At 48.3% G+C, this 25,236-nt stretch overlaps 4 protein-coding genes across 4 annotated transcripts; 3 read left to right on the top strand and 1 right to left on the bottom strand.

The window, feature by feature from the left end:
- Positions 1-285: 285 nt before the first annotated feature.
- Positions 286-1,330, top strand: LOC103633049 (dehydration-responsive element-binding protein 1A). Its single transcript, XM_008654734.4, has one exon. It carries the CDS (start codon positions 502-504, stop codon positions 1,195-1,197), a length of 696 nt encoding a protein of 231 aa, XP_008652956.1. The 5' UTR covers positions 286-501; the 3' UTR covers positions 1,198-1,330.
- A 2,964-nt stretch (positions 1,331-4,294) lies between these two features.
- Positions 4,295-5,232, top strand: LOC100280778 (uncharacterized). The gene has a single exon (XM_020541212.3). It carries the CDS (start codon positions 4,397-4,399, stop codon positions 5,111-5,113), a length of 717 nt encoding a protein of 238 aa, XP_020396801.1. The 5' UTR covers positions 4,295-4,396; the 3' UTR covers positions 5,114-5,232.
- A 6,720-nt stretch (positions 5,233-11,952) lies between these two features.
- LOC100272507 (uncharacterized) lies at positions 11,953-12,872 on the top strand. Its single transcript, NM_001146976.1, has one exon. It carries the CDS (start codon positions 12,026-12,028, stop codon positions 12,764-12,766), a length of 741 nt encoding a protein of 246 aa, NP_001140448.1. The 5' UTR covers positions 11,953-12,025; the 3' UTR covers positions 12,767-12,872.
- Positions 12,873-15,131: 2,259 nt separating this feature from the next.
- LOC100383402 (Flap endonuclease GEN-like 1) lies at positions 15,132-19,960 on the bottom strand. The gene is made up of 8 exons (NM_001176057.1): positions 19,615-19,960; positions 19,131-19,325; positions 17,576-17,746; positions 17,303-17,484; positions 16,978-17,221; positions 16,711-16,843; positions 16,056-16,564; positions 15,132-15,677 (listed from the first exon to the last, which is right to left on the bottom strand). The coding sequence occupies exons 1-8, from the start codon at positions 19,816-19,818 to the stop codon at positions 15,399-15,401; spliced, it is 1,917 nt and encodes a 638-aa protein (NP_001169528.1). The 5' UTR covers positions 19,819-19,960; the 3' UTR covers positions 15,132-15,398.
- Between the last annotated feature and the right edge of the window lie 5,276 nt (positions 19,961-25,236).

Raw genomic sequence — 25,236 nt, 5'->3', positions numbered from 1 at the left:
GAGTACTAGTAGCATTTGATATATCATAAAAAAGTAGCATTTGATATGTGCGAGAAGAGCTGCGGTTAACGTCGTAACGCAAATAGTTAACTAGACGGAAACCGGTAGCGGAAACAAAAACAGCCTTGTGGCCGCAACTACACCAAATAGCACCATCAAGTCACTATCGAAATCGCCCTGTTGCCTGCCTACTTGCAAGCTGGAAGCTGCAACTTGCGTCCCCGTCCAGCCGTCCTTGCTCTCTGACCCAGATGCAGCCCCCTTCCTTCCCCAGTGCCTGGTGGCTCCCCTCCCGCGTTATTCACTCTGCTAGTCCTGCTCAGGTCTGCTGACTGCTGCTCTCTGATCCAAACCTCCTCCTCCACCACCACCTATAAATACGCATCCTCAAATCCACCATTCCCAAATCGAAAACCACTCGAACACAAACTCAGGCAAGGCAAAAGGAACCCGCACCATCCGAGGCTCAAGCAGAGAAGTGATCATCATCATCAGAAGAAGATGTGCCCAACCAAGAAGGGGATGACCGGAGAGCCGAGCTCGCCATGCAGGTCGGCATCAGCCTCGACCTTACCGGAGCACCACCAGACGGTGTGGACGTCGCCGCCGAAGCGGCCAGCGGGGCGGACCAAGTTCCGGGAGACGCGGCACCCGGTGTTCCGCGGCGTCCGGCGCCGGGGCAGCGCCGGGCGGTGGGTGTGCGAGGTGCGCGTGCCGGGGAGGCGCGGCTGCAGGCTCTGGCTCGGCACCTTCGACACGGCCGAGGCGGCGGCCCGCGCGCACGACGCCGCCATGCTCGCCCTCGCCGGCGCGGCCGCCTGCTGCCTCAACTTCGCCGACTCGGCCTGGCTCCTCGCGGTCCCGGCCTCGTGCGCCAGCCTCGCCGAGGTCCGCCACGCGGTCGCGGACGCCGTGGAGGACTTCCTCCGCCATCAGGTGGTCCCGGAGGACGACGCCCTCGCGGCCACGCCGTCGTCGCCTTCCAGCGAAGACGGCAACACCTCTGATGGCGGGGAGTCCTCCTCTGATTCCTCTCCGCCCACCGGGGCCTCGCCGTTCGAATTTGATGTGTTCAATGACATGAGCTGGGACCTGCACTACGCGAGCTTGGCGCAGGGATTGCTCGTGGAGCCACCGTCCGCGGTCACGGCGTTCATGGACGAAGGCTTCGCCGATGTGCCGCTCTGGAGCTACTAGAGACTGAAATTTTCCGTTTCTTTGCTTGGCCTGTGGCGCCTAATTTTGGCAGTGTAAAACGGTTACTTCTTTTGGTAATGAGATGGAACAAGTTTGCGAAACATGAAAACAGAGCATGCTCATCGACATTTTAGTTATTGTCCGTCAATTTACTTTTAACTAAAATATGGTATATAAAAAAATGAAGGAAGCCTTTGCACTTACTAAGGATGCAATAGGAACTGTATAGTATGCATGAGACATGACCCAATAATACGAATGATGCTACGAGATTTTGGTCCACTATATCCACATGTATTAAGATAGATTAAGATATAACTTATCTTAATATATGTGAATTATGATTAATACTAGAGTAATCTAGCCGCGCCGAGTTGAAAGAGTTGGTACTTGGAGAGTCAACTTCACACACCGGCAAAGAATCAAACGATGGGGGTATATTATCTCTGTTCTAAAATAATTGACTTTCTCACTTTCTAATAAGTCAGCTATTTTCAACTTAACTATATATGTAGCATATAATTGATGTTATTCGATATACATTTAAATCTATTTTTATAACAAAAGTATTTAAAGATATTTTGCTAATGTTTCTAATGAATCTAATCAAACTCAAGAAACTCTGATCGACACGAACACTACAGCGACATCTATTTTAGAGCAAAACAAAAAGGTACGGAATTTTGATCTCGACGAGCAAAGTTATTTTTTGTTTAGACCCGTAAATCACATTCATTCATGGTAATCAACAAAAGTTCATCTGGGTCGATCGGTACAGCTGTAACACCTCTGATCACAGCCTATGCCGCCTGAGACGATCGTTTCTGTCTCGATTCCGGTCGGGGTGGCGTTAAGTTGTGCGTGTTTCTTCTGCAGTTGTCTACCCAATCCCAATCGGCAATCGTAACGAAACTTCGGCCCTGTTCTAATCTCGCGAGATAAATTTTAACAGCTTTTTTAGCTATTTTTAGCCATTTGTAATCTAAATAGAAGAGCCAATGGTGATAATTGAAGCTAAACTTTAGCACTTCAATTTATATAGCTAAAGTTTATCCCGTAAAATTGAAACAGGGCCTTCATCGTCTACTCAAAGCATCCTTCATCGTCTACTCAAAGCATCCGGAAAAAAGAGCAGGACCTGACTCGAATATTCCCACCGCCAATGCCTTCCCCCAATCCCCATAGTATTTTTAGTCGCCACGGCGGATCCAGACCGGAAACGCGTGTGCGCGGCGCGGGTGGATAAGCTCAGGCTGCGCGCGCGCACCTCCCGCGACGTCGCCGTCGCGGTCGATGCCTCCCCCCTTGGGCGCCCCAAGCGGCAACTGGACTAGAATATCCTCTAGGTCTTTACCACGAGCGGAACCACATGCCAGCAACAGAGGACACAGCTGGCTTCAGTTGGCCGTGCCGTCACCGTTCGCGCGTGCAACCGAACCGGGTTCCGTTTCGAAGGCCGTGACGCGAGCAACCACGGCATACTAATAGGGTGTTTGGTTTGTGGAATGAGCTAGTCCATCATCTTCTCACTCCTCACTATTTTTGTTTGGTTTGTAGAATGGAATGAGTTGATCCATCACCACCTCATTCCTTATAGTTAGTTAGTACTAATATGAGGAATATGTTCATCCCACCAAATTTGAGGAATGAACCCATGATGCACCACCTCAATTTGGATGTAGTGATTCCTTAAACCAAACACTCCCTAATAGTAGCAAGTGGTCGGAGCCCTGCAGGTCGCCGACTCGCGCCCATGGTCGTGACGGTGCGGGTTGTGGAGGCAGGGTCGTCCGCTGTTCAAAAGCGGCGTTTTGTCCGGTTGCCCGGGAACTCGGACTCGGTCCGTAGCAAGCAAGCGGGCGTCCTCGTCGTTTTGGGCAGGAGTGGCAAGCGTCAAGCGCAAGTGGTATCGGGACACTGCGGCGACGCGTTCGCCGCACGCGGTTCTGGTGCGGGAGCCTCCCAGCTGCTGCCCGCTCTGTGATACCGATACCGTGGGTGGTTTCAGTATTGCGGCTCACAAATGCTGACGTCATCGCGAGCTGCGACACCTCCAGTTTTGGGAGTTTGACGATTATGCCTGGAGCGTGGTTTAGGAGCAAGTTGATTGGAGGGGTTAAGGTGGCTAAATTTTATTACTATTCAGTTTTAAATAATAAGGTGTTTTAGCCCTAATCACTCTCAACTCTCTTGCTTCCAAATAAGACCTTTAGTTTGCCAAACTAATAGTAGTCATCCAAATCAACTTGATGTTGTGCGAATCGTTTTTTAAAGAAAAATATTGAAGATATTGTTCAGCACTATATATATGTCTATAACACGAAACATGATATCTACGGTAATTGCATCTTTTATAAGATAGGTCGTGCCGCCATTAGGACAAAACTTGCAGCCATCGTTGTAGGACACGTTACGCCAGGATAAGTCAGGTGAGTCAAGCGCCCTAGAGGGCGGGGCCGAGCGGTTGGTCGATCTATGAGGGCGAGTTTGAAAACTCACATCCTCTCCAGAGTTGGAGAGGATTATAAGAGAAATGAATTGATTTACTCCTCGATCCCCTCAACGAACTGGCATCTTTCATAACTAGTGGCACAAGTGTAATTTTTTGTAAGTAGTTGAAAGTCAAAGGCAGAAGTAAGATACTATCAAATTTGTACTAGAAGAAAAGATGTTTTTGGTTATAGATTTTAGTATAAGTCAATCTTTATGATTGACTTTTACGTTTTAGAAAAATCAAAACCAGGTTAAAAAGATTAACCAAAGAAGACCATGTTATATAAATACACTGGTCCCAACTCAGACAGTACATGTTCCAAGGATATAAATGTTACTGATATTATTTTAACTTAACCAATTTATTGTAGAAAAATAGCCAATACGCATCTTTCAATAACACATTTTTGACCGAGGAAGTGCCATTTTTATACATAAATAACAAGAGCGTCCTTTGGACGCACACAAAAACGCTATAAGTTACGAGAGATGAAAACCGTTAGCGGAAGCTTGTGGTTACGCTTCCGCCATACCAATAGCATCCGTCCTAAAATATTAATTGTTTTAGTATTTTAAAAAAATTAGACATTACCATCGCATCGCAAAAACCACTCGAGCACAATTCAAGCAGCAGCGAAGGTAGCCACAACATCCACTCTACTACTCGAGAGCTAAGAAATCGTTCAACAGGTGATCCAGAACAAAGATGTGTCCGACCAAGAAGGAGATGAGTGCCGAGTCGTCGGGCTCGGCGAGCAGCTGGACTTCGGCCTCGGCCTCGGCCTCGACCTCGACCTCGCCGGAGCACCAGACCGTGTGGACGTCGCCGCCGAAGCGGCCCGCGGGGCGGACCAAGTTCCGCGAGACGCGGCACCCCGTGTTCCGTGGCGTCCGGCGCCGCGGCAGCGCCGGGCGGTGGGTGTGCGAGGTGCGCGTGCCCGGGAGGCGCGGGTGCAGGCTCTGGCTCGGCACGTTCGACGCCGCCGAGGCCGCCGCGCGCGCGCACGACGCCGCCATGCTCGCCATCGCCGGCGCGAGCGCGTGCCTCAACTTCGCCGACTCCGCGTGGCTGCTCGCGGTCCCCGCCTCGTACGCCAGCCTTGCCGACGTCCGCCGTGCGGTCGCCGAGGCCGTGGAGGACTTTCAGCGCCGCGAGGCGGCCGCCGGGGACGACGCGCGCTCGGCCACATCGCCGACGCCGTCCACCTCGGGCACCGACGACGATGCTGCCACTGACGGCGAGGAGTCGTCACCGGCCACGGAGGTCTCGTCGTTCCAGCTCGACGTGTTCGATAACATGAGCTGGGATCTATACTACGCGAGCATGGCGCAGGGAATGCTGATGGAGCTGCCGTCCGCAGTTCCGGCGTTCGGAGACGACGGCTACACCAATGTCGCCGATGTGCCACTGTGGAGCTACTAGAATTGAGGACGTTGATACCTTGAATTTCTCTTCTTTTTCCAGTTGGCTCCCCATGCCAAATTTTGGGACTGTAGTGGTAATGAAAACAGAGCAAGTTTGGAAAAGGAAAACAGAGCATGCCCCCTGACTCCCCAAAACAGAGCACGCGACACAAACAGAGGAAGTTGGTAGCTTGAACCTGTTCCCGAGCACCTGTCTTCACAATAAAAAAAAAGTTGTTGGCTTTGGGCATTCCAAAACCCAGTATCTAATCTAAATTCTAATTTAGAGACGTTCTAATAAAAATTGTACGTTCCTTCACTCTTTAATATTTTTTCTATATTTTACTCGGTACATCTTGGTTCTACTTTATATTTTTTAATGAACGGCAAAGCAGAAACAAAGGATATAAATATTGATAGTTTAGTTAAAAGTTATTAGTTAAAATTATTGGTCAGAACTACTTGTGCTATAGAAGGTAAGATTGAATCTAAAAGGTATATTGCCTATATACGAAACCATAAACAAAAACCTCCGTATAAACGACTCTGGTACTAGTGAAGAAGAAAACACATATCATACGCACTAGCATATCTACCATATTTAATTAATAATAGCTCATAGATATAGAATTATAGATTGTTACCATTAGACATATATTACTATGAAAGGAAAGCATGTCGATGTATATACTCACGTACCAGCACTAACGACATGTTCGACTATGCTCCTCATGTTTATGACGATCAACACCAGAACAACAATAATAATAACAGCAATATCTCTATGATGTCAACATGTGTGGGATGAAACAGTGTGATGCCGATATGCTAGAACCACCTGTGGCGAAAAAAAGGATGGTGGTTTAGGCACCCTTAATCTAGGAAGGGAGACGACGACACCAACTAGGTTGTCAAATATATCGGTGAATCCTAGAACGCAACTAACTTATTATACGTATGCCCTGCTAATAAAATTGTAACTTAAAAGTCTATTAAAATTTTAATGGTTTATAATTGCTTCGTAAGCATACAATCAACATAATATGTTATATATTTGAGTAACTTTAATGTGAAAATGTATTGAAGAGTAAGATAATAAATAATAGTGCATATATTTTTAAAAAAATTAACTTCTTGGTTATATATATATATATATATATATATATATATATATGTATATATATGTGTATATATATATATATGTATATATATGTATATATATATATATACACACACACGAGAATAGAAAAAAAATACAAATAAAGTTGCATGACACTTACATTGTTACGAGAAGTGAAAACACAAAAAAATAATAGAGCGTTTGGATATAACGTAGGAAAAAACACATAGAAATCAAAGATGATAAATAAACACAATAGAAAGTTTCCAGAGGCTGAATGACACATTAGAAATCTTGTAAAATCCCACTACAATAAATCATTCCATATGAATTTTATAGAATTTATAGAAACTCAATCATTTGTTTCAAAGGCCACATAGGAAAATTTTCAATCTCCAAAACTCCTTCACTTTCGCTTCGTTCGAAACAAGTAGCAGATTCAGATTTCAATGCGACGTTTAGCCCGCACGTTGGGGTTTCCGATGAGCAGGGTTGTCCAAAATGCAAGGACGAATCACCAGCCACTAATAATCTAGCGGTACGAGCACGGAACCGAAATAGGAGTATTTTTTTCCTTAGAAAAGAAACTGTCCCCCCCCCCCCCCCCCATCAAGACGGCGAGACAACTGTTGTCATCCATGTCTATCCTTTTAGTTAGTACAGACAGGACAAATCAAGCAGCGGTTAGCTGGAACACGCTACGGGCGCGCGACAACAACAGCCAGCAGCCAAAAACCCACTGCACGGAAGCTGCCTGCCTCGGCGTCGCCTCCCCCCGCCCACGAAAAAAAAGGGTCGGCCTCCGGAAGCCCCAGGAGGCAGAGAAGAACGAGAAAGGCAACGCGAAAACGGCGGCCGGAAAGCAGTACACGGGATGGACAGAAAAATCAAGCAGTCCCTCCCGTCCCGTCAGCCTCAGGCTGTGGCCTGTGGGCCCTTCCTTCAGCGGGCGCTACGATGGATCCGCATCAACCCGATCGAGAATTCCCGTCGTGCTTAGCAGCTGGTCCCCACTCCCCCGACCCGGAGTACCGGAGGCAGGGGGAGGGGGACGAAGGAAGGCGTGCGGAAACTGGAAACGCCTGCGGGCTGGATACGGTTAAGGAAACGGCTGTCACTGTTTTTGTTTTCTAGTACTCGGGAGCGGGGCCAGGGACTAGAAAGAGCTCCCCCGGCCCCCGGTATGGACAGATTCGCCATGTGCGTTAGCGGCTCTCACTGGATCCAGCTTGTTTGGAGCTGGTTCGATTACTTCGCTCAAAAATCTTTGCTGATTTTTCACGTCACGATGACAGGGAAGTACCGATGGTTCATCTAGTGTAGGCTTGGGAGTTGGGACCTATCTTCAGCTTCTTTTCTCCAACGAGCTTTTTTCGGGAATCTATATTTCTGCAGAATCGTGGAGAGAATCTGAATACTACGGAACATAAGATAAAGAGATTTGTATGGTTTATGATATAAAAAAACGACAGCAAATTGATTCCTTCTATCGTGAATACTAATTTTATTTAAAATTTTAAATACTTCATAATATTCTTAATAACACTACCAAAAATTAGCTTTAAATTTCATGTCTATTTATGTTAAAATATTAGATTTGTCATATAAGTCGGATGTTTTAGGAACATCCCTAGATTCGAACGGCTAAAATCTGATTTTAAATTTAAACCTTTGAATAAGAAGGCTAACGGATGTGGAAATCAGTTGACAACCTGATTCTGAAGGCCAAAACCCGATTTTAAGTTGAAGTAGACATCTGCCTTGGAATACGAAGGCCGACAAATCTTGAAATCAGTTGAGGTGTCGGTGTCACAAGTGATATTTGTGTGTTGGTAATTTTAGCTTCCTTGTCGTCTTCGAATATTTGAATTTGTAATTTTTTTCTTGAATTTCAGTCTAACCTATAAGATGGTTCATAAATGCTAGTGCATGTTTAAGGTGGTGTTTGGTTATCCTTAGAATTTAAGAAGCTAGATACTGCGCACAATCCAATACAAATCCTATTATTACCAATTTATGTTGAGATTCCAATAAACAAATCAGAAGTTGTTTAGCTAACAACGAGACCGTAGAAATGAAATTTAAAAAAACGAGGCATGAATGAATCAAACGGGGCCTATGTTTTTCTTTCGGTACCGAGATGGCAAGGTCCATGTTTCCATGTGTGAGTGAGTCTCCTCACTCGCAGGGAAAAAGAAAGAAAGGCAGAAAAGAAAAGACATCCATCACTCACTTCCCATTCATCAGACTGTGTTCAACGGTGTGCCCTTGGCTCCCCCTCCCCTACCACTGTAACCGATTTAGGGGCTACAGTGCGCCCCTAAATCCTTCACCGGCTTCCTCCTCCTCCTCCTCTCCCCTCCCGATTCCTTCTCTCTCCCGCTAAATGGATGGGCACGCTACGCCGGATTTCTCCCCCGCAGTCGGTTCCTTGGGCCACACAATCGCGCGCTCGGAAAACTCTGCGGAGGGCGAAGGAGGCGAAGCAAGGGCGACGTATCCGCCGCCGGAGAAGGTAGCCGTCGATCCGCTTCATTCGCGCTTCAAGGTCCACCCGTGATGAGCAAAGCAGGCGGCGGCCCCGGGTCGGCCCCGGTCCCGACGGCCGCGGCCGCGGCGGCCGCGGTGCAGAAGCAGAAGTCGCTGCTGCAGAGCTTGCTGCAAGAATTTGGGCAGTCGATCCGGCGCGGCGGCCGGGTATGGCGGCCACGGAGCAGCTGAAGGAGCTGGGGGAGAAGCTGCAGGCGGTGGCGCCGGCTCCTGCGGACGAACTCGCCAAGCTCCTCGAGGTGAGCCCCTAGCTTCTCCGTTTTGGTTAGGCTTCAATTGAGCGGCGGAGAGGGTTCTGAAGGAGTGAGCTTTTTGCGGTGGTTTGGGTAATTAGGAAGCAAGAAGTTTGTTGTGGCAAGATTGTGCTATACATGGTGTTGTAGCTCTTGAATACCTAGATTTCTGGTGGATTTTGCTTATTATGGCTGGAATCCTTTGGCTTGGGTCAGAGGAAGTGCTGAGGTCCAACTCATGTGCTTCTCTTAAGTTTTATTTGCTGAAATTGTGGTTGCAATTTGGCACCCGTAGGCTTTTTACAGTAGCCAATGGAAGCTGGAGATTTAATCTTTGAATTTTTTTGGTGGGTTCATGTGAATATCTTTTTTTCTCTCTAAAAAACCAATGCATGTTGCATGGAAATGCTCTTATAAGAATACCATTTACATGTGTTATTGTCTAGCAGCACCTCCTCGAATACACATGAGAGCTGCATGCCATTGCATTAAGAAGTGTCTAACTCTAGCAGTACCTTGAATGCTGTGTTTATACGGCAGTTTAATTTTGGTAATATCGATACTATTTATCACAGGAGACAATTCTATTATGCTTGAGCCACAGTTCTTGAATATAGAAATCTTTTGCCCACCTTAGCTACCACCTCAGGGGCAAAATCCCTGATCGCAGCCCCATTTAGCCATCTATCAGTCCAGAAAAGAGTGCTGGTGCCATTCCCAACCATAGAAATCAGAGAATCTGAAAACAGATTCTTGACATGCTGCTGTATAGGAAGCTTCAGTCCCTGCCACTGCCAAGGCCTGTTTGGGTCCATTTTTTTCCAACTATAACCATTTTGATTGAAAAGCCCAGCTCATGAATTGCAGATTAGGGATTCCCAAGCCCCACAAGATCAATAGGCCTTGTAACAATATCTCAAGAAACCAGACAACTGCCTCCATTAGCCTCTTTCCTTCTCTTCCAAATAAATCCCCTTCTAATTTTGTCTATAGCTTTAATCATCCAATTGGGAATATTCATTGCAATAAGAATATAGACTGGGATAGCCGAAGGCACATATCGCACAAGAGCTATTCTACCAGCAAGGTTAAGAAGATGTGCTTTCCAATTTGCAATAAGAAGGTTATCTGGTTGATTATGATTCTTAATACTTATGTTTTATCATTTGCACTAACTGAAGATTCAAAGCCATTTTGTGGTTTTGGATACGTGTACACATGCTATGCAACTAGTCGCAGTTACCATGTGCTTGATGCTTTTGGGTAATATATGAACCTGATTGGCTGTTAAATATGCAGAACAGTATATATAATAATCGACTGTATCAACATATTGTAGTTTCTTGGTTTTTGTTCTCACTACTTCCTCCATTGTATTTATAGCTCATTGCTGAAGCATGGGATGCAGGAGGTCTCTATCAAGTTGGTCAGTTTCCTCACTGGAACGTTTGGTCAGAGTGGAATGGTAAGGTAAGATACTTTCAAAGACTTGAAAGTCTTTTTGCTACTTGGTACTTTCTAAATAACAAATGAAGCCTTGTCAAATACTGAATGTAAGTTTCAACAGATATATTTAAATAGATGAGTGCTTCTATCTACCTGTGAATTGTCTATAGCTGTGTTTATACGGCGGTTTAATTTTGGTAATATCGATACTATTTATCACAGGAGACAATTCTATTATGTTTGACATCTGTGCATGTGTTGAAAGACCAAATGCCCATCCATATGTGTCAGGTAATACCGATAGCACTATGGAACCAGGATTTAACTGTGGAATGCTCACTTCTAATAGAGCAGTCACCAATGTTAGTGTAGCACTATGCCACCAGGAATTAACTGCTTACCATTGACATGATCTCTGAACACAGGCACTGTCATGTCTTATTTTAGTATTAAATAGGTTGGTCATACATACCTGACATGAGGATTAATTGTGAAGTTTTAATACTAATCACGAAGTTTGCTAATTAATTATGGACCAAGTTACGGCCGCGTACTGTGCATAAAATAAATAAAAATAAAACTAATATTGGATGGTAGTTGAGTTAGTTGATAATAAAAGTATATAATATTGGTGTAGTGGGGTATAGAGGTTTGATATAGGGGGAACCGCTGTAGAGCGTGGAGATATAGGGGGAGAGAGAACGCTGACGTGGCACGTGAGTGAGATATAGGGGGAGAAATTTAGAGGGAACCGCTGAAGTCAGTCTCAGGAGCGCTTGCGGCGAGCCTCCCTCTCCCCTTATACAGTGCATGTATAGAGTAGCTCTTGAGGTGCAGCGGCTGACGCTAAAATCATCTCTACGTGAAACAGTTTTAGCGCCAAACGCAGCCGTCCGCTAGATCCAGGGGTGGACTGTAGCACCCCTTGACTTAAGTTTAGTGTTGGTTGGTATTTAATAGTTAAAGAAAAATGGTAATAGAAAATAAATATGGTTAAATAATGATATTTTATAGTTGTAGTGTGATATAGGTGGAGTATTTAGAGGGAACCGCTGCGGAAGATGAAAAAATAGAGGGAAACATATAGGGAAAAAGTGATATAGGGGGAAAAATTTAGAGGTAGCGATTGCGGATAGCCTCAGTGTCTGCTTTGTTTCCTCCAGCGTCCAGAGTGCGCCTGGGAGCAGGTGGGCCCATGTCCTCCACTGCAGTGCACTACAAAAACCACTGTCAATGTCAAGCAGCGAGCTGCACCTGCACCTGCATATTTTGCCCAGCTAGCCCCCACACGGCCAAAACATATTTTATTAGCACCCAGGCTTCCCTCCGAAAGAATCTACTGGCACCAGCTGTTTCCTTTGCCGCGGCCAGCCGCCCAACCGCCGTTCGTCACCATGGCTTCTCCGCGTGTGAACACCAACATCGCAGGGCATACCTATAAATACTACGCATCAACCACACGCTTCACAGCAGCCAGCACCAGCACTCAGACTCAGCTCAATCCCGAGACAAAGGAACCCACCTCCACTCCCACCAGCAAGCTCAAGCAAGCAGCCACCACCAGCAGCGATCAGCGGCAGCCATGGACATGGGCCGGCACCAGCTCCAGCTCCAGCACGCGGCCTCCTCGTCCTCCACCTCGGCGTCGTCCTCGTCCGAGCAGGACAAGCCGCTCTGCTGCTCTGGTCCCAAGAAGCGCCCCGCGGGGCGCACCAAGTTCCGGGAGACGCGGCACCCGGTGTTCCGCGGCGTGCGGCGGCGGGGCGCCGCGGGGCGGTGGGTGTGCGAGGTGCGCGTCCCCGGGCGGCGCGGCGCGCGGCTGTGGCTCGGCACCTACCTCGGCGCCGAGGCGGCGGCGCGCGCGCACGACGCCGCGATGCTCGCCCTGGGCCGCGGCGCGGCCTGCCTCAACTTCCCCGACTCCGCGTGGCTGCTCGCCGTGCCGCCCCCGCCCGCGCTCTCGGGCGGCCTGGACGGCGCCCGCCGGGCCGCGCTCGAGGCCGTCGCGGAGTTCCAGAGACGCCGCTTCGGGGCGGCAGCCGCCGACGAAGCGACCTCGGGCACGTCTCCTCCCTCCTCCTCCTCCTCGGCGACGAAGCCGGCGCCGGCGATTGAGCGCGTGCCTGTGGAGGCCAGTGAGACGGTGGCGTTGGACGGCGCCGTGTTCGAGCCCGACTGGTTCGGGGACATGGACTTGGACTTGTACTATGCCAGCCTCGCGGAAGGGCTGCTCGTGGAGCCGCCGCCACCGCCACCGCCCGCCGCCTGGGATCATGGTGACTGCTGCGACTCCGGAGCTGACGTCGCGCTCTGGAGCTACTAGCAAGCTATAGCAGCAATAAGCTCCACCAACTCATCTGTACTGTAGTGTACTTGTACCTTGTACCTTGTACCAAAATCCAAATTGATTTGTAGCGAATTAACTTACCAATCCCCCTTGGCAACTCAGGTGCTACTTCCACTTCATTTCATTCCATAAAAAAGGGAACAAGAAAGCAACACATGCCTCAAAAGAAAGACCCTCACACCCTGATTCAAACGAATGGCTCTAGAATCTCTGGAGGTCCAAGAAACGAGCAACCGGTAGAGGTAGCTTTTCACGCAGCTGTCCGGTCGTCGCAGTGAGCGATCCAGAAGGCTTGCTAAAAAAAGGCGAGATTTGTCCTGTTTCGCCGGCCTACCGTTCCGGGTCGTGGTGGTCTTGTTACCCCCATCAACAACCGTCCGTCATACAGGTCGTACGGACGCGCACGTGTGACCGGAGGAAAAAAAAAACAAGAGACCAGTACCACTACAGCTCAAAGTCAAAGAGTAAGATCGATCTAATCAACTTGATGTACAGTACTACCAAGGATTAGCTGACTTCCAGTCTCCATATATCCCCAACGCATGCAGTGACGTGCAGCGAGGAGACAAGCTACTACTACTACTACTTGCGTTCAAGGGTCAAGAGAGACTCGCTTCGCTTCACCGGATCTATCTTATCTCACGCCGTTCTAGATGCAGCCCAAAAGCTAGCAGGCAACAATGATCCTTATCTTGACTTGCCCCTTTGTGGTAAGTACATGCTCCAGCAATCTATGAGCCTGTTTGGTTCAGTTTTTTTCTGACCAGCTTTTCTGAAAATCTGGCCGTGAGGAGAATCTGAGTATCATTACGATTACGTGTGGAGGAAGATAAAGTTGTTCATAGGGCTAAGGATCTAGAAAATGACAGATTTTTACTATTACAACGACTCAACCGATTATGTGTTTATGTTGATTTTGAATGGTTTTTGCCCCCAAAGAATTTTATAGAAGCTGACTGAAAAACTGAGCGTTTGGCAGTTCACAACAACTTTTGGTGGCCAGAAACTGACGGAAGCTGAAACAAACAGGCCCTGTCAATCCTAGCTAGGCGCCTCCACAAGAGGGGGTGCGCTTTGTTTCTCCTCCTGCCTGCAAGGCCAAGTGCACAAGAGGATAGTGCTCCACAAGTAGTAGTAGTATGTGTGTGCATTTTCAACATGCTGTATGCAACCATTATCAAGTAGTATGAGATGCCATGTACAACTATGCTAGTTATTATGGTGTTTTATAGATTGGCGTATGCCTTAATGCATAAGATTTCCTTGCATGATGCGTGTGCAACTCAGTCAGAAGCAGAAGCCAACGACATAAATAGCAAGTACATAACTATAACTATGCTCATAGATTCCAGCAAGCCTCATAAGAAGGCAACATAACTAGCTATTATCATGGAAAATGAAGGTCTGACCAAGACCATGGTAATATAGTCTTGGTCACCCGTAAACCACATAGATTTAGTCAAACTGGCCATGGAAACATCTAGGACCCTAGTTGGGTTTTAGTTTAGAGAGGCAAAATTGAGTTAGGTCACAATAAGAGATTGATTGGGCATATTTGGTATTCATGCCCCTATTAATGGGGAGCAATCATCGATTTTTAAAGGTGAGCAAGAAGAGGTTAAGGACAAGGAATTAATCGATTAGCGATAGGATCTTTATTTTTCCTTTTAACCGTATTAATGTATTATAAAGGGGGTATGTATGGGTAGCTTGACCTAGATAAGTCTAGTGTAAGGTGGTAATGTACAATTGTGTACAATGGTGAAAACTAGTGTTAGAGAAACCTATGATAACCCATGAGAAGTTTGAGATGAAATCCATCTCGGAAACTGTTGAAACAGGGAGTTGGCGGTGCTAATAACATTCCCTTCTTGTACACTGGGCAGTTGGCCTACAGCTAACGAGCTGATGATTTCAGTCAGCTTACCGTAATTGCATAATGCTCGAGATCGAGGTAATGCTGTGCCGGCCAAGGCTGCAAAAGACCAGCGGTGGGCCATTGCAGTTTGCCAAGAGCCCAAGAGGACGTCTCACACACCACCTGACCACCACACACGAACAACAGATAGATCTGCTGCCTATATGTTAATGTTATCATCAGACATCACTGCACAAGCTTCATCTGAGTGCTCATAATTGCCATGGCCGCCAGATGATGCCGCAGCGAAGGACAAGGTTGAGCCAACGGGTCCATGAAACTATAATTACATTCAGCACTCTAATATCTGGAGTAGTACTACCGCATAATGTAACATGACAGCATCAAGTCTGTCAGCTATTGTCCAGGCATAAAAGCAGACATAAAACCAAAAAAAAGCTTTTTTTTTAGTTCAGAATGATTACTCTAGCAGCGGCACGCGACCCATTCCTCTAGAATTGAAAGTGAGTTCCACGAAAAGCACTTAAAACCAATACAAAGATGAGGTTCAGATAATCGTTCTGAACTAAGACCTGCTCCATTTTTCCTCTTGACAGAGATGATGCTCTGTTCCCTGTACAAAATGAGCCGCGGATACCTACACCGGCTAATAGGTTAAGGCGTTCTCTAGGTCATTTACAACAGTGGCACAGCAAGATTACAGTGCTCACCAGAAGGCCAGGCTAGTCCTCAGCAATCGAAGAGGAGGCGGCGGCGAACGGACTTCGGCAGGCTCTTGTTGTTGAGGTCCCTGTCAGAGGATTTTCTCGAGCCATCCCTCGCAGCAGCGTGCCCCTCTCCCGCCTGCTTCTTCTTCCCAGATTCCATGTCCTGCCCTTTCTTCGAGCGGTAGAACTCTGTGATGCTAAGCTGCACCCCACTAGGTCTCGGACCTTTAGGTGTCTCGCACCCACTGTCTGCTAAGCTCGTTTTGGATTTCCGCGATCTTGATCTTGCTTCTTTCAGCCTCTGCAACAGTTATGCAGATGTGTTAGTTGGAGTGAACAAAAATCATTGCAGTGGATGGTTCTTCAACTAAACAGCCACAGATAAGTTCGAGAGATAAAAAAACAGCCACAGATAAACGATGAAACACAACATAACACACAAAAATGACAATTAATCCAGCGATATAATATAAGATATTTTGTCAGGTGGTATAATCATCTACAAAATTAAATGCACAATGATTGAACTGAAACTTGGTTCTACGTTTTATGATAAACTAAATGCAGACTTCTTCGCGAGAAAATATTGCTAGCACGAAGAGTCTTAAAGTTGTCCAGTAAGTGACTAAGAGTCATGCATATTTCAAACTATCATAGCAAGAAAGCAACCAATGCACACCTGTTCTTCCTGAAACCTTGCTGTTTCCTTAGGAAAAGCAGCACCAACAAGTTGAATGTCTTCATCAGTCAATAGAAAGCAACAGCCATCATCCATAAGCACTTGTGGAACATCAGGTTCATCTAATAACTCTGGAGACTCGCAAACCACTGTATCCTCATTGTCATCGTCATCCAACACCACTACCTCGCTACTTGTTTCTCCCTCCGTTACTGGCTTCTTGCTAGGCATATTAGAATTCATACCACGGGTAGCTCTCTTCCATTTCACCAAGTAATAAGGGTGACCGTGCCTTATTTTAGTCCGCTCAATTGAATCAAACTCATACTGATCACAAAGAGGCAATGGTGTAGACGAAGAAGATGCCACCTCTCTTAAATATATGGTTGATAACATAGGAAGCATCCTTTGGCGAATATAAGATGGTTCCCAATTCTGCTTATAACTTAATAAGTCAACCAAAGCTTCAACATCAGGCTTACTCCAACTAAGCAAGGGAACACCCTTTTCTGCAAACAGGTTAAAAATTTAGATTTTTACTATAAACAAATGCTAATTTGGAACCTTGACCAAAGAAAAAAACTACGACTCAATAAGCACTTAAATAAGCATAATGTTGTTCTCTAATGTGTTGGACCATACTTCTTTTTGTTACCTTCAACCAGATTGTTATCGCTTAGATACAATTTAATGATCTCCTCGTTAGGAAAATTTGTCTCAGCAGCTATTCTTTTGCAGACCTTGATTTGCCAATTTTCATGCCGTCTTTGTTCGTTTAGATCACGTGCCTAACAGCCATAGCAAAGGTACAGTTAATATAGCAATAATTATTCATCCTAAACCATTCGACGGTAAAAGAGAAGGTGAAAATACTGTAAGGCATCGGAATCAACAGGATTTGGATAACTAAATGAGATCCAACCTCGTCACAACTAGGACATTCACATTTGAATCCAGCTGGTCTTTCCACGCAGTTCTCTAATGAATCCACCAAGCAATAATTGCACCCATCCTTGATATGATTTTTCTTGCTGCCCGGGTGACCACAATGTGAGCAGTGCGGCGATTTAATTGGGCTTTTCTTGGACGATGATGGGAGATCATCAATATGTGGATTGTCAAATCCTTTGAGGAACGGATACACCCCTTTACCAATTTCATGCAACCTGGAGAAGTATAAATAAGATGAGTAGCTCCATGGATGCACCATGGGAGGAATTATGCCAAAAAAAAAGTACAGCACATACTTATCTAAAATTTCATCTTCATCAAATAGCTGCACAAAACGAAGTGCAGTCTCCAGGCCAAAACCAGGCACCCCATGCAAATCATGGTCACTGCCAATAAGAAGCGCCATGGCCACCAATTGCTTCCTCTTTAGTCCAAGACCAGACTCAATATCTGCTATGTGGTAGCACTCAAAAGGTTCCTGAAGAAAAGTTGATAGTCTTGATACTATTGCACATGGAAAATAATAAAAAACACCTGCTGTGAACATAGAACTACAGTGGAGCCCTTACCTTGCAATTTGATCTGAGGACCTTTACGACAGTCTTAGCCCCGAAGAGGAAAGCATCACTGTCTGCAGTGATGCAAGCACCTACATGACCTTCATTATTCAGCTGGGCGCAAAGGGCTTCTGCTTCACCTTTTGCCCTCAGTACAGGCATGCCAAGATATTCAAGCAGTTCCTAAAAATTAGAGTATTAACCAACATTTAAAACAGTGCATATATTTACATGAACAGGTATCATCTGCATATACAGAGCATTGTTGCTGACCATTTATGATGTGTTTGCTTTGAGGTCAAAATAGGATGAGGTGGGGACGACACCAACCCTCGATTTTTTGGGACAACGCCGCCACCAAAAAATGCTCCGGTGTTCACCCCGCCCCCGCGTGACTCTCATCCAAACACTATAGAAAATGTGGCCGCCCCCTTCCATCTCTCCTTGTATGTCCAACCAAACACATGCTTAAGTAGCAAGAGGCTAGTGAAAAGATAGAGTAAAGTGCACTTCCGGTCCTTAAACCTGTGGAATTGTGTCATTCCGGTCCATAAACTTTTAAAATATGTCTATTAAATCCATAATCTATGTTTGGGTCTCTCTTACATCCAAAACAGATTAAAACAGATCCGATAGCAGGTCTTTTTCTTCCTTCTCCCCACATGTCACTTGCTTGCATTCCAAACACGTGCCCATGGCGGCTCCAGGGCGAACGGGACGGCGGCGCAGTCCCCGTGGTAGTCGCCAGTGCTGTACCTATTCGGTGGGGGGCGGCGGTGATGCTGGGGCTCATAAGCTTGGTGCTCCTCATCCTGGCCTGCTCCTACTGGCCGCGACCAGCAGGCCAGCTCGTCCAGAGAAGCTGCAGGTGGCGTCGCTGTCGTGGAGAAGGTCTTGGCGTTCGGCGTAGTCAGGCCATCGGCAGGGACGCAGGGTCCCAAGAGCACGTGGTGGTCATTATGGCCGACCTTCCTGGCCACACCGGCGGCCAGCCGAGGCATCACTGAGCTCGGAACCGCGCCGCGCTAGCAACACCAGTCCAGTCTCCAGAGGGCAGATCAGGCTTCTTGCATGAATTGCGTCCAAGCAGCTCGCCCTCCTCTCCTCTCCTGCAGCCTGGTCTTGCTGCAATGACATGTACTGATCTTCCTCGGCATGAGCTCACACTCCCCACAAGGCCCTGGGTGGCACATGTCCTTGCAAGCATGGTTGCCAGTTGCCACAAGCAAGCGTGCGGCCACACACCTCATTGCTGTAGTTTTGATGTACGGATCAGATGAGAAACCGAGCAAGAAGAAGGAAAAGACGTTATCGGATCTATTTTGATCCATTTCGGACCTAACATAAACCCGAACAGACATACTTTAAAAGTTTATGAAACGTGCACACAGCACCACAAGCTTAAGGACGGAAGTGCACTTTACTCGAAAAGATATTGTGGTGTTGGATGAGGAATACAGTGGTTGTGAACCATTCAATCTCGTGATGAACAGTTAAACAACGCAGATCCTAATTAAACCCTAAGTTGTACGAAGGATCCCAGCATTGCCAAGACACGGGAACTTACCACGCACTCCTCAACGCATCGCGTGAATGCAGCATTCCTCCTTTTGACCGGTGCAGCGGTCACACTGGACTCCGCCTCTGTGCTCGGGAACGCGGCCAGGTCCATCCCGGAGCCTCGGAAGAAGCGCGCCGCCCTCGCCTGCGACTTGAGCGGTGACGGCTCGCCGTCCACCACGAACACAGGGAACACGCCCATCTGCAGGAATCGCAGACACAATCCAACGGAAACGGGTGAATCCGGGAACAAAAAAAAATCGAACAATGCAGTAATTAGCCCCAGCAAGATTAAATCTTGGAAAGCAAAAGGCAGCAACTGCAGAATGCAGAATCGCCCAAGCGCAGGTCAGGACACTACACACTCGGTGAGATCAAGAAACGGGCGGAAGTCAGAGACGGTTTAAGTGGGGAGGACGAGAAGTCGAGAACCGAGCGAAGGAGGCGGAGGGAGGGGAGAGGTGGGAAAGCAGGGGGACATGACTCCGGACCTTGGCGAAGAGGGAGAGGGTGCGAAAGAAGGTGGTCCGGAGGTGCGGGCGCCGCGCCCGCGGCAAGCGCGCCAGGATGGCGGTGCTGTGGGAGACGACCCAGAATGAGAGGTCGACGGCGACGCGGCGCCCGCGTAGGTACCCCGCGCCCTCGTGCCGCGCGTAGGGCTTCAGCAGGTCCCAGAAGCTGCCCCCCACTCCCATCTCTTTCTCTCCGTTTCTGCCTCTCCCGCCGGCGTCGGTCGGGTTCGGCCGTTCGGGCCGTCGGTCGTGGCGGAGGTCGAATTCAAGGGCGGGGAAGTTCAGACTTGCGCCGGCCGCCGCGCCTGGGAGTGGCCTTGGCAACTTGCGGGCCTCGGGGCGACTTCTGTCTGGACTCTGGTGCTGGGCTGCCCCGTTGCCGTGTGTGGGGTTAGCGCGCGGGCCGCTCGTGCCGATCCAGCTGGGCCTCTGCGCTCTGGCCGTTTTCTTCCCCTTTTTTTCACTTTCTCTTTTCTCTTTTGGAGGAGGATGAAGAGAACAGCTCTTGACTTCTGCAATTGGGGTTTGAGGATAGCAAAACTGCGCAATTGTTTTTCTAAGGTAATGGCAGCTGCGATGGTGTGCTAAAATATGGGTGTTTTGTGGAAGGGTTGAGGTGGTTTATCTTCTTTTCACTCCTTATTTTTTATTTGGTTTGCGGAATATAATGAGTTGATCGATCACCACCCCATTTATGATAAGCTAATAATTAGAATATATATGAGTAATGAGTTGATTCCACCAAAAAATTTATGGGATGAACTCATGATACGAAGCATAAGGTGACTCCACATTGTAAGGAAAATGGACTCCGGCCCATTTGGCTAGGTGATTTTGGTGTTTGATGATCAACATAATCTTGTGGACTAATGTTTCTCAAGTGTTTGTGTGTTGTAGTTGACAGGATGCAAAGTGGATTTGACTGAGGCTCTGAGGATGCAACACCTCAAAGAAGACATCATAAGATCCATAGAAGACAGTACAAAGTCATATTAAAGACACTTTATACATGCTAAAAGTCCAACACATCAATAAGTAGAAGTGGAATGCAAAGCCACAAAAACAAAGTGAAGTTGACAAAGTTGAGAGGAAGGGCTGACTGAATTGTAAGTGTTTCACAATATAAAATCTACTCAAACTGACATGGCTTTAACTCTGAGATGTAGAGAATTTTATAAGCTTTCCAAAAAGTCTAAGATTATCAAATCGGACTTCGGAGCTAAAAGTTATGCCCACGATAGAAAGGTGGAATTGCTGAAAAATTTGCAGCAGGATAGGAGCTGGTTCATCGGACTGTCATGTGTGCCAAATTTGCTCAAAATGGTATGGATTCAACTCTGGCCCATCTTCTTTTCACTCCTATTTTTTATTTAGTTTGCGGAATAGAATGAGTTGATCCATCACCACCCCATTTATGATAAGCTAATAATTAGTATATATATGAGGAATGATTTGATTCCATAAAAAATTATGGGATGAACTTATGATACATCACCTTACGAAACATAAGTTGACTCTACAAACCAAACACGTCATTAGTTCGTGCCAAAATTGGATAATCTTTGGAGAAAATAATCGTTGAATGGATCACCCAAACCGAACACTATTCCTTTATTCATTTGTTCATTAGTTCTTTTTATAAGGATCTTGTATTATATTAAGCTACTACAATGTCCGTAGAGTGCCATATCATACAATCATATTTGATACTCATAAAAATAAATTTAATATAAAAATGAGCATATGGTCTACATATTAGATATTAAACTTTTCTAAAAACAAATAGTACACTTTATCTTAGTCCAAAGACCGAGAAATGTATGAGTTGAAAAGAAGTGTGTCCTCTTTTCTTATAACTAGCTCTATCGCTCGTCCCCTTCAGCTAAAGAGGTGATACTATGTGAGAGCGTTGTGTTGCGTGTGGCTTTCTATTGTGTTGAGTTCGGGTGGTTCCTTACGGGCTCAAAATGAGTTCGGGTTGAAAATCAAAAAAATAGGAGCGATAATGCGACGGAGTTCAAGAACTCCCAGGTTGAAGGATTTCTTGAGGAGGGTGAAAGTCGCCTAGAAGGGGTGAATAGGTGAAACCTGTAAAGTATAAACTTTGAACACAATCTTCACCGGAGGTTAACGTTAGAGTGAGTGATAATGAAATCAGAGTGCGGAAGAGAGTTCTTGCAAAGAGTTGCTCAATCTAATGCAGATTACTTTGGGAGCCAGCTCGAAACGATTTCAAGCAACGAAACTAGACAAGGGAGAGGGAAGAAGCAAACCACAAAGATTGTGATCAACACAAAGACATGATGATTTGTTTTCCAAGGTTCCATCCCGAAGGATGTACGTCCCTGTTGAGAAGTCCACGGAGGTCAGGTCTTTTTCAACCTTTCCCTCTGTTAAACGGTCACGGAGACCGGTTGAGTTTGCTTCACTATCACATGGACACTAAATCCCGCAAGGATCTCCACACGAAGTATTCAAAGTCTCTTCCCCGCTTTACAACAAGGAGAATGGGGGTGAGAGCGAGAGTGAAAATACAAATCAAGAGCATAAGAGAATACAACACTTGAGAGCACAAGCACTAAACTTCTAATCACTCGAAACGATCAAATCTGTGTTTGTATGGCTTTGGAAGGTTGGGAGTTATTTCACTTGATGTATATCACTTTGGTGTGGCTCTTTTTTCATCAATGTGCTAGTTGGGGGTATTTATAGCCCCCGACCACTCAAATAACCATTGGAGTAAATGGTCAAAAGTTGTCTGTCGGGTGGTGCGCTGGACAGTGAATCGTGTTTGTCCTGTGCACAACGACACTCTATAGTGTATGTCCGGTGTGCTGTTAGGTTATCGTTCTAGCCCGTCAGGCGACAGTCCTGTGTTAGCAGGTTACCGTTGTTGATGTCGTCAGTCTGATCGGTGCACATCGGACAGTCCGATGTTCTCGCACGTCGAAAACTCGAAATTGCTGAGTTCGTTGGTCACCGCTATAAATGCCACCGAACAATTCGATGAACACCAGACAATCTGGTGTTCTCTTGCTTGTGCTGGCTGGCTTCTCTGCATAAACTCTGGGCACACCCACCGAACAGTCTGGTGCACACCGGACATTCCGGTGCCCCCTTTTCAGCAAACTGATTTTTCCTCTTTTCTTCAAACTTTCTTCAAATCATTTTGGCTTTCTTTGAGGAAATTTCTAGTACTTAGACAAACATATGTGTTGTCAATCCAACTAGTCTAAGTCTCATTTCTTGAACATTTTACTTTCTACAACTTATAACTGTTGGAACCGGACCGCCAACACACGGCGTGTCCGTCGGGGCCGCCCGCACACACGGCGCGGCCACCCAGGCTGTCGAGCCGCGACACACGCGCCCGCACGTATAGCAGCGGGCTTTAGGTCTCTTGGGCCAACACTCCCCTAAAAAGCTAGCCTTATAGGGGGTTGCACCCTCAACCATATAAACCATGCTTTTCCACTCTCACCAGACAATGTGGGACTTGTCGGCGTTTCGAGACCGGGGGGTCCCTAAGCCGACGAGTGAGTGTGCTGCGTGCCCCAGCCCAGATGGGTCGAGCGCGTGGGCGAGCGCGAAGGGGGGAGAGGCGAGGTGGCCGGAGACGGGCGTGAGAGAGGTGGAAGTCCCACGGCCTTCGTGTTCGTCCCGCGCCCAGGTCGGGTGCGCTTGCAGTAGGGGGGTTACAAGCGTCCACGCGGGTGAGGGAAGCGAGCGGCCCCAAGAGAGCGCCTGTCCCGTCCTCGGTCCCGCGCGGCCAACTTTCTCTGAGAAGGCCCTGGTCCTTCCTTTTATAGGCGTAAGGAGAGGATCCAGGTGTACAATGGGGGTGTAGCAGGGTGCTACGTGTCTAGCGGGGAGAGAGCTAGCGCCCTAAGTACATGCCAATGTGGCAGCCGGAGAGATCTTGGCACCCTGCTGGTGTGATGTCGTGGCTGTCGGAGGAGCAACGGAGCTTGGCGGAGGGACAGCTGCCGGAGCGGTCGAGTCTTTGCTGACGTCCCCCTGCTTCCGTAAGGGAGCTGAGAGCCGCCGCCGTCATAGAGCTTGGGAGGCGCCATCATTGCCTATCTGGCGGAGCTGGTCAGATGGGACACCGGTCTTGTTCTCTGCGGCCCGAGTCGGCTCGGGGTAGAGTGATGATGGCGCTCCCTGTTGACGTGGCGGGCCCGCGCCCGAGGCCGGGCGACGTGGGGGCTCCTCCGAAGCTGGGGTCGAATCTGTCTTCCGTTGCCGAGGCCGAGCCCGAGCCCCTGGGTCGGGCGAGGCGGAAGTCGTTCGGCAGAGGCCAGGGCGGAGTCCGAGCCCTGGGGTCGGGCGAGGCGGAGTTCGTCGTCTTCCGGGGCCGAGCCCGAGTCCGAGCCCTAGGGTCGGGCGAGGCGGAGTTCGCCGTCTTCCGGGTCTTAGCCCGAGTCCGAGCCCTGGGGTCGGGCGAAGCGGAGTTCGCCGTCTTCCGGGTCTTAGCCCGAGTCTGAGCCCTGGGTCGGGCGGAGCGGAGTTCGCCGTCTTCCGGGTCTTAGCCCGAGTCCGAGCCCTGGGGTCGGGCGGAGCGGAGTTCGCCGTCTTCCGGGTCTTAGCCCGAGTCCGAGCCCTGGGGTCGGGCGGAGCGGAGTTCCCTATGGCGCCCCTGGCGAGGCCTGACTGCCTGTCAGACTCACTCTGTCGAGTGGCACTGTAGTCGGAGTGGCGCAGGCGGCGCTGTCCTTCTGTCAGACCGGTCAGTGGAGCGGCGGAGTGACGGCGGTCACTTTGGCTCTGCCGGGGGGCGCACGTCAGGATAGAGGTGTCAGGCCACCTTTGCGTTAAATGCTCCTGCAACTTGGTCAGTCGGTGCGGCGATTTAGTCAGGGTTGCTTCTTAGCGAAGCCAAGGCCTCGGGCGAGCCGGAGATGTGTCCGCCGTTAAAAGGGGGGCCTCGGGCGAGACGGAAGTCCCTCGAGGTCGACTGCCCGAGTCCGAGGCTAGGCTCGGGTGAAGCGTGATCGAGTCACTCGTATGGACTGATCCCTGACTTAATCGCACCCATCAGGCCTCTGCAGCTTTATGCTGATGGGGGTTACCAGCTGAGAATTAGGCGTCTTGAGGGTACCCCTAATTATGGTCCCCAACAGTAGCCCCCGAGCCTCGAAGGGAGTGTTAGCACTCGCTTGGAGGCTTTCGTCGCACTTTTTTGCAAGGGGACCAGCCTTCCTCGATTGCATTTTATTCCGGTGGGTGCGCGCGAGCGCACCCGCCGGGTGTAGCCCCCGAGGCCTCGGAGGAGTGGTTTCACTCCTTCGAGGTCTTAATGCCTTGCGTAACGCTTCGGCCGGTCTGGTTGTTCCCTCATGCGAACTGGCCGTAGCTCGGGTGCACGGTCGGGGCCCAAGTTCTCGGGCTGGTATGTTGACGCTGTCAACGGTTCGGCCGGAGCCGGGTTTGCGAGAGCAGCCCCCGAGCCTCCGCACAGGGCGAGAGGACGATCAGGGACAGACTCGACTTTTTGCATACGCCCCTACGTCGCCTTTCCGCAAGGAGGAGGGGGGGAGTGCGCCATGTTACCCTCGATGGGCACCGAACATGGTGTCTCCGGTGAGCTGCAAGCGGGTA

This window comes from Zea mays, chromosome 7 (genome assembly GCF_902167145.1).
Source record: "Zea mays cultivar B73 chromosome 7, Zm-B73-REFERENCE-NAM-5.0, whole genome shotgun sequence".
Taxonomy (NCBI): Eukaryota; Viridiplantae; Streptophyta; class Magnoliopsida; order Poales; family Poaceae; genus Zea; species Zea mays.
Note: the sequence above shows the minus strand (reverse complement) of the source record. Positions and strands in the feature narration are given on the sequence as shown.

Coding starts and splice junctions, on each gene's coding strand:
- LOC100383402 (NM_001176057.1), bottom strand. CDS start 19,818: ATGGGAGTGGGGGGCAGCTTCTGGGACCTGCTGAAGCCCTACGCGCGG. Junction 16,844..16,977: donor AATGTCCTAGTTGTGACGAG/GTTGGATCTCAT, acceptor TATGGCTGTTAG/GCACGTGATCTAAACGAACA. Junction 15,678..16,055: donor CAAGGTTTCAGGAAGAACAG/GTGTGCATTGGT, acceptor TAACTGTTGCAG/AGGCTGAAAGAAGCAAGATC.
- LOC100280778 (XM_020541212.3), top strand. CDS start 4,397: ATGTGTCCGACCAAGAAGGAGATGAGTGCCGAGTCGTCGGGCTCGGCG.
- LOC100272507 (NM_001146976.1), top strand. CDS start 12,026: ATGGACATGGGCCGGCACCAGCTCCAGCTCCAGCACGCGGCCTCCTCG.
- LOC103633049 (XM_008654734.4), top strand. CDS start 502: ATGTGCCCAACCAAGAAGGGGATGACCGGAGAGCCGAGCTCGCCATGC.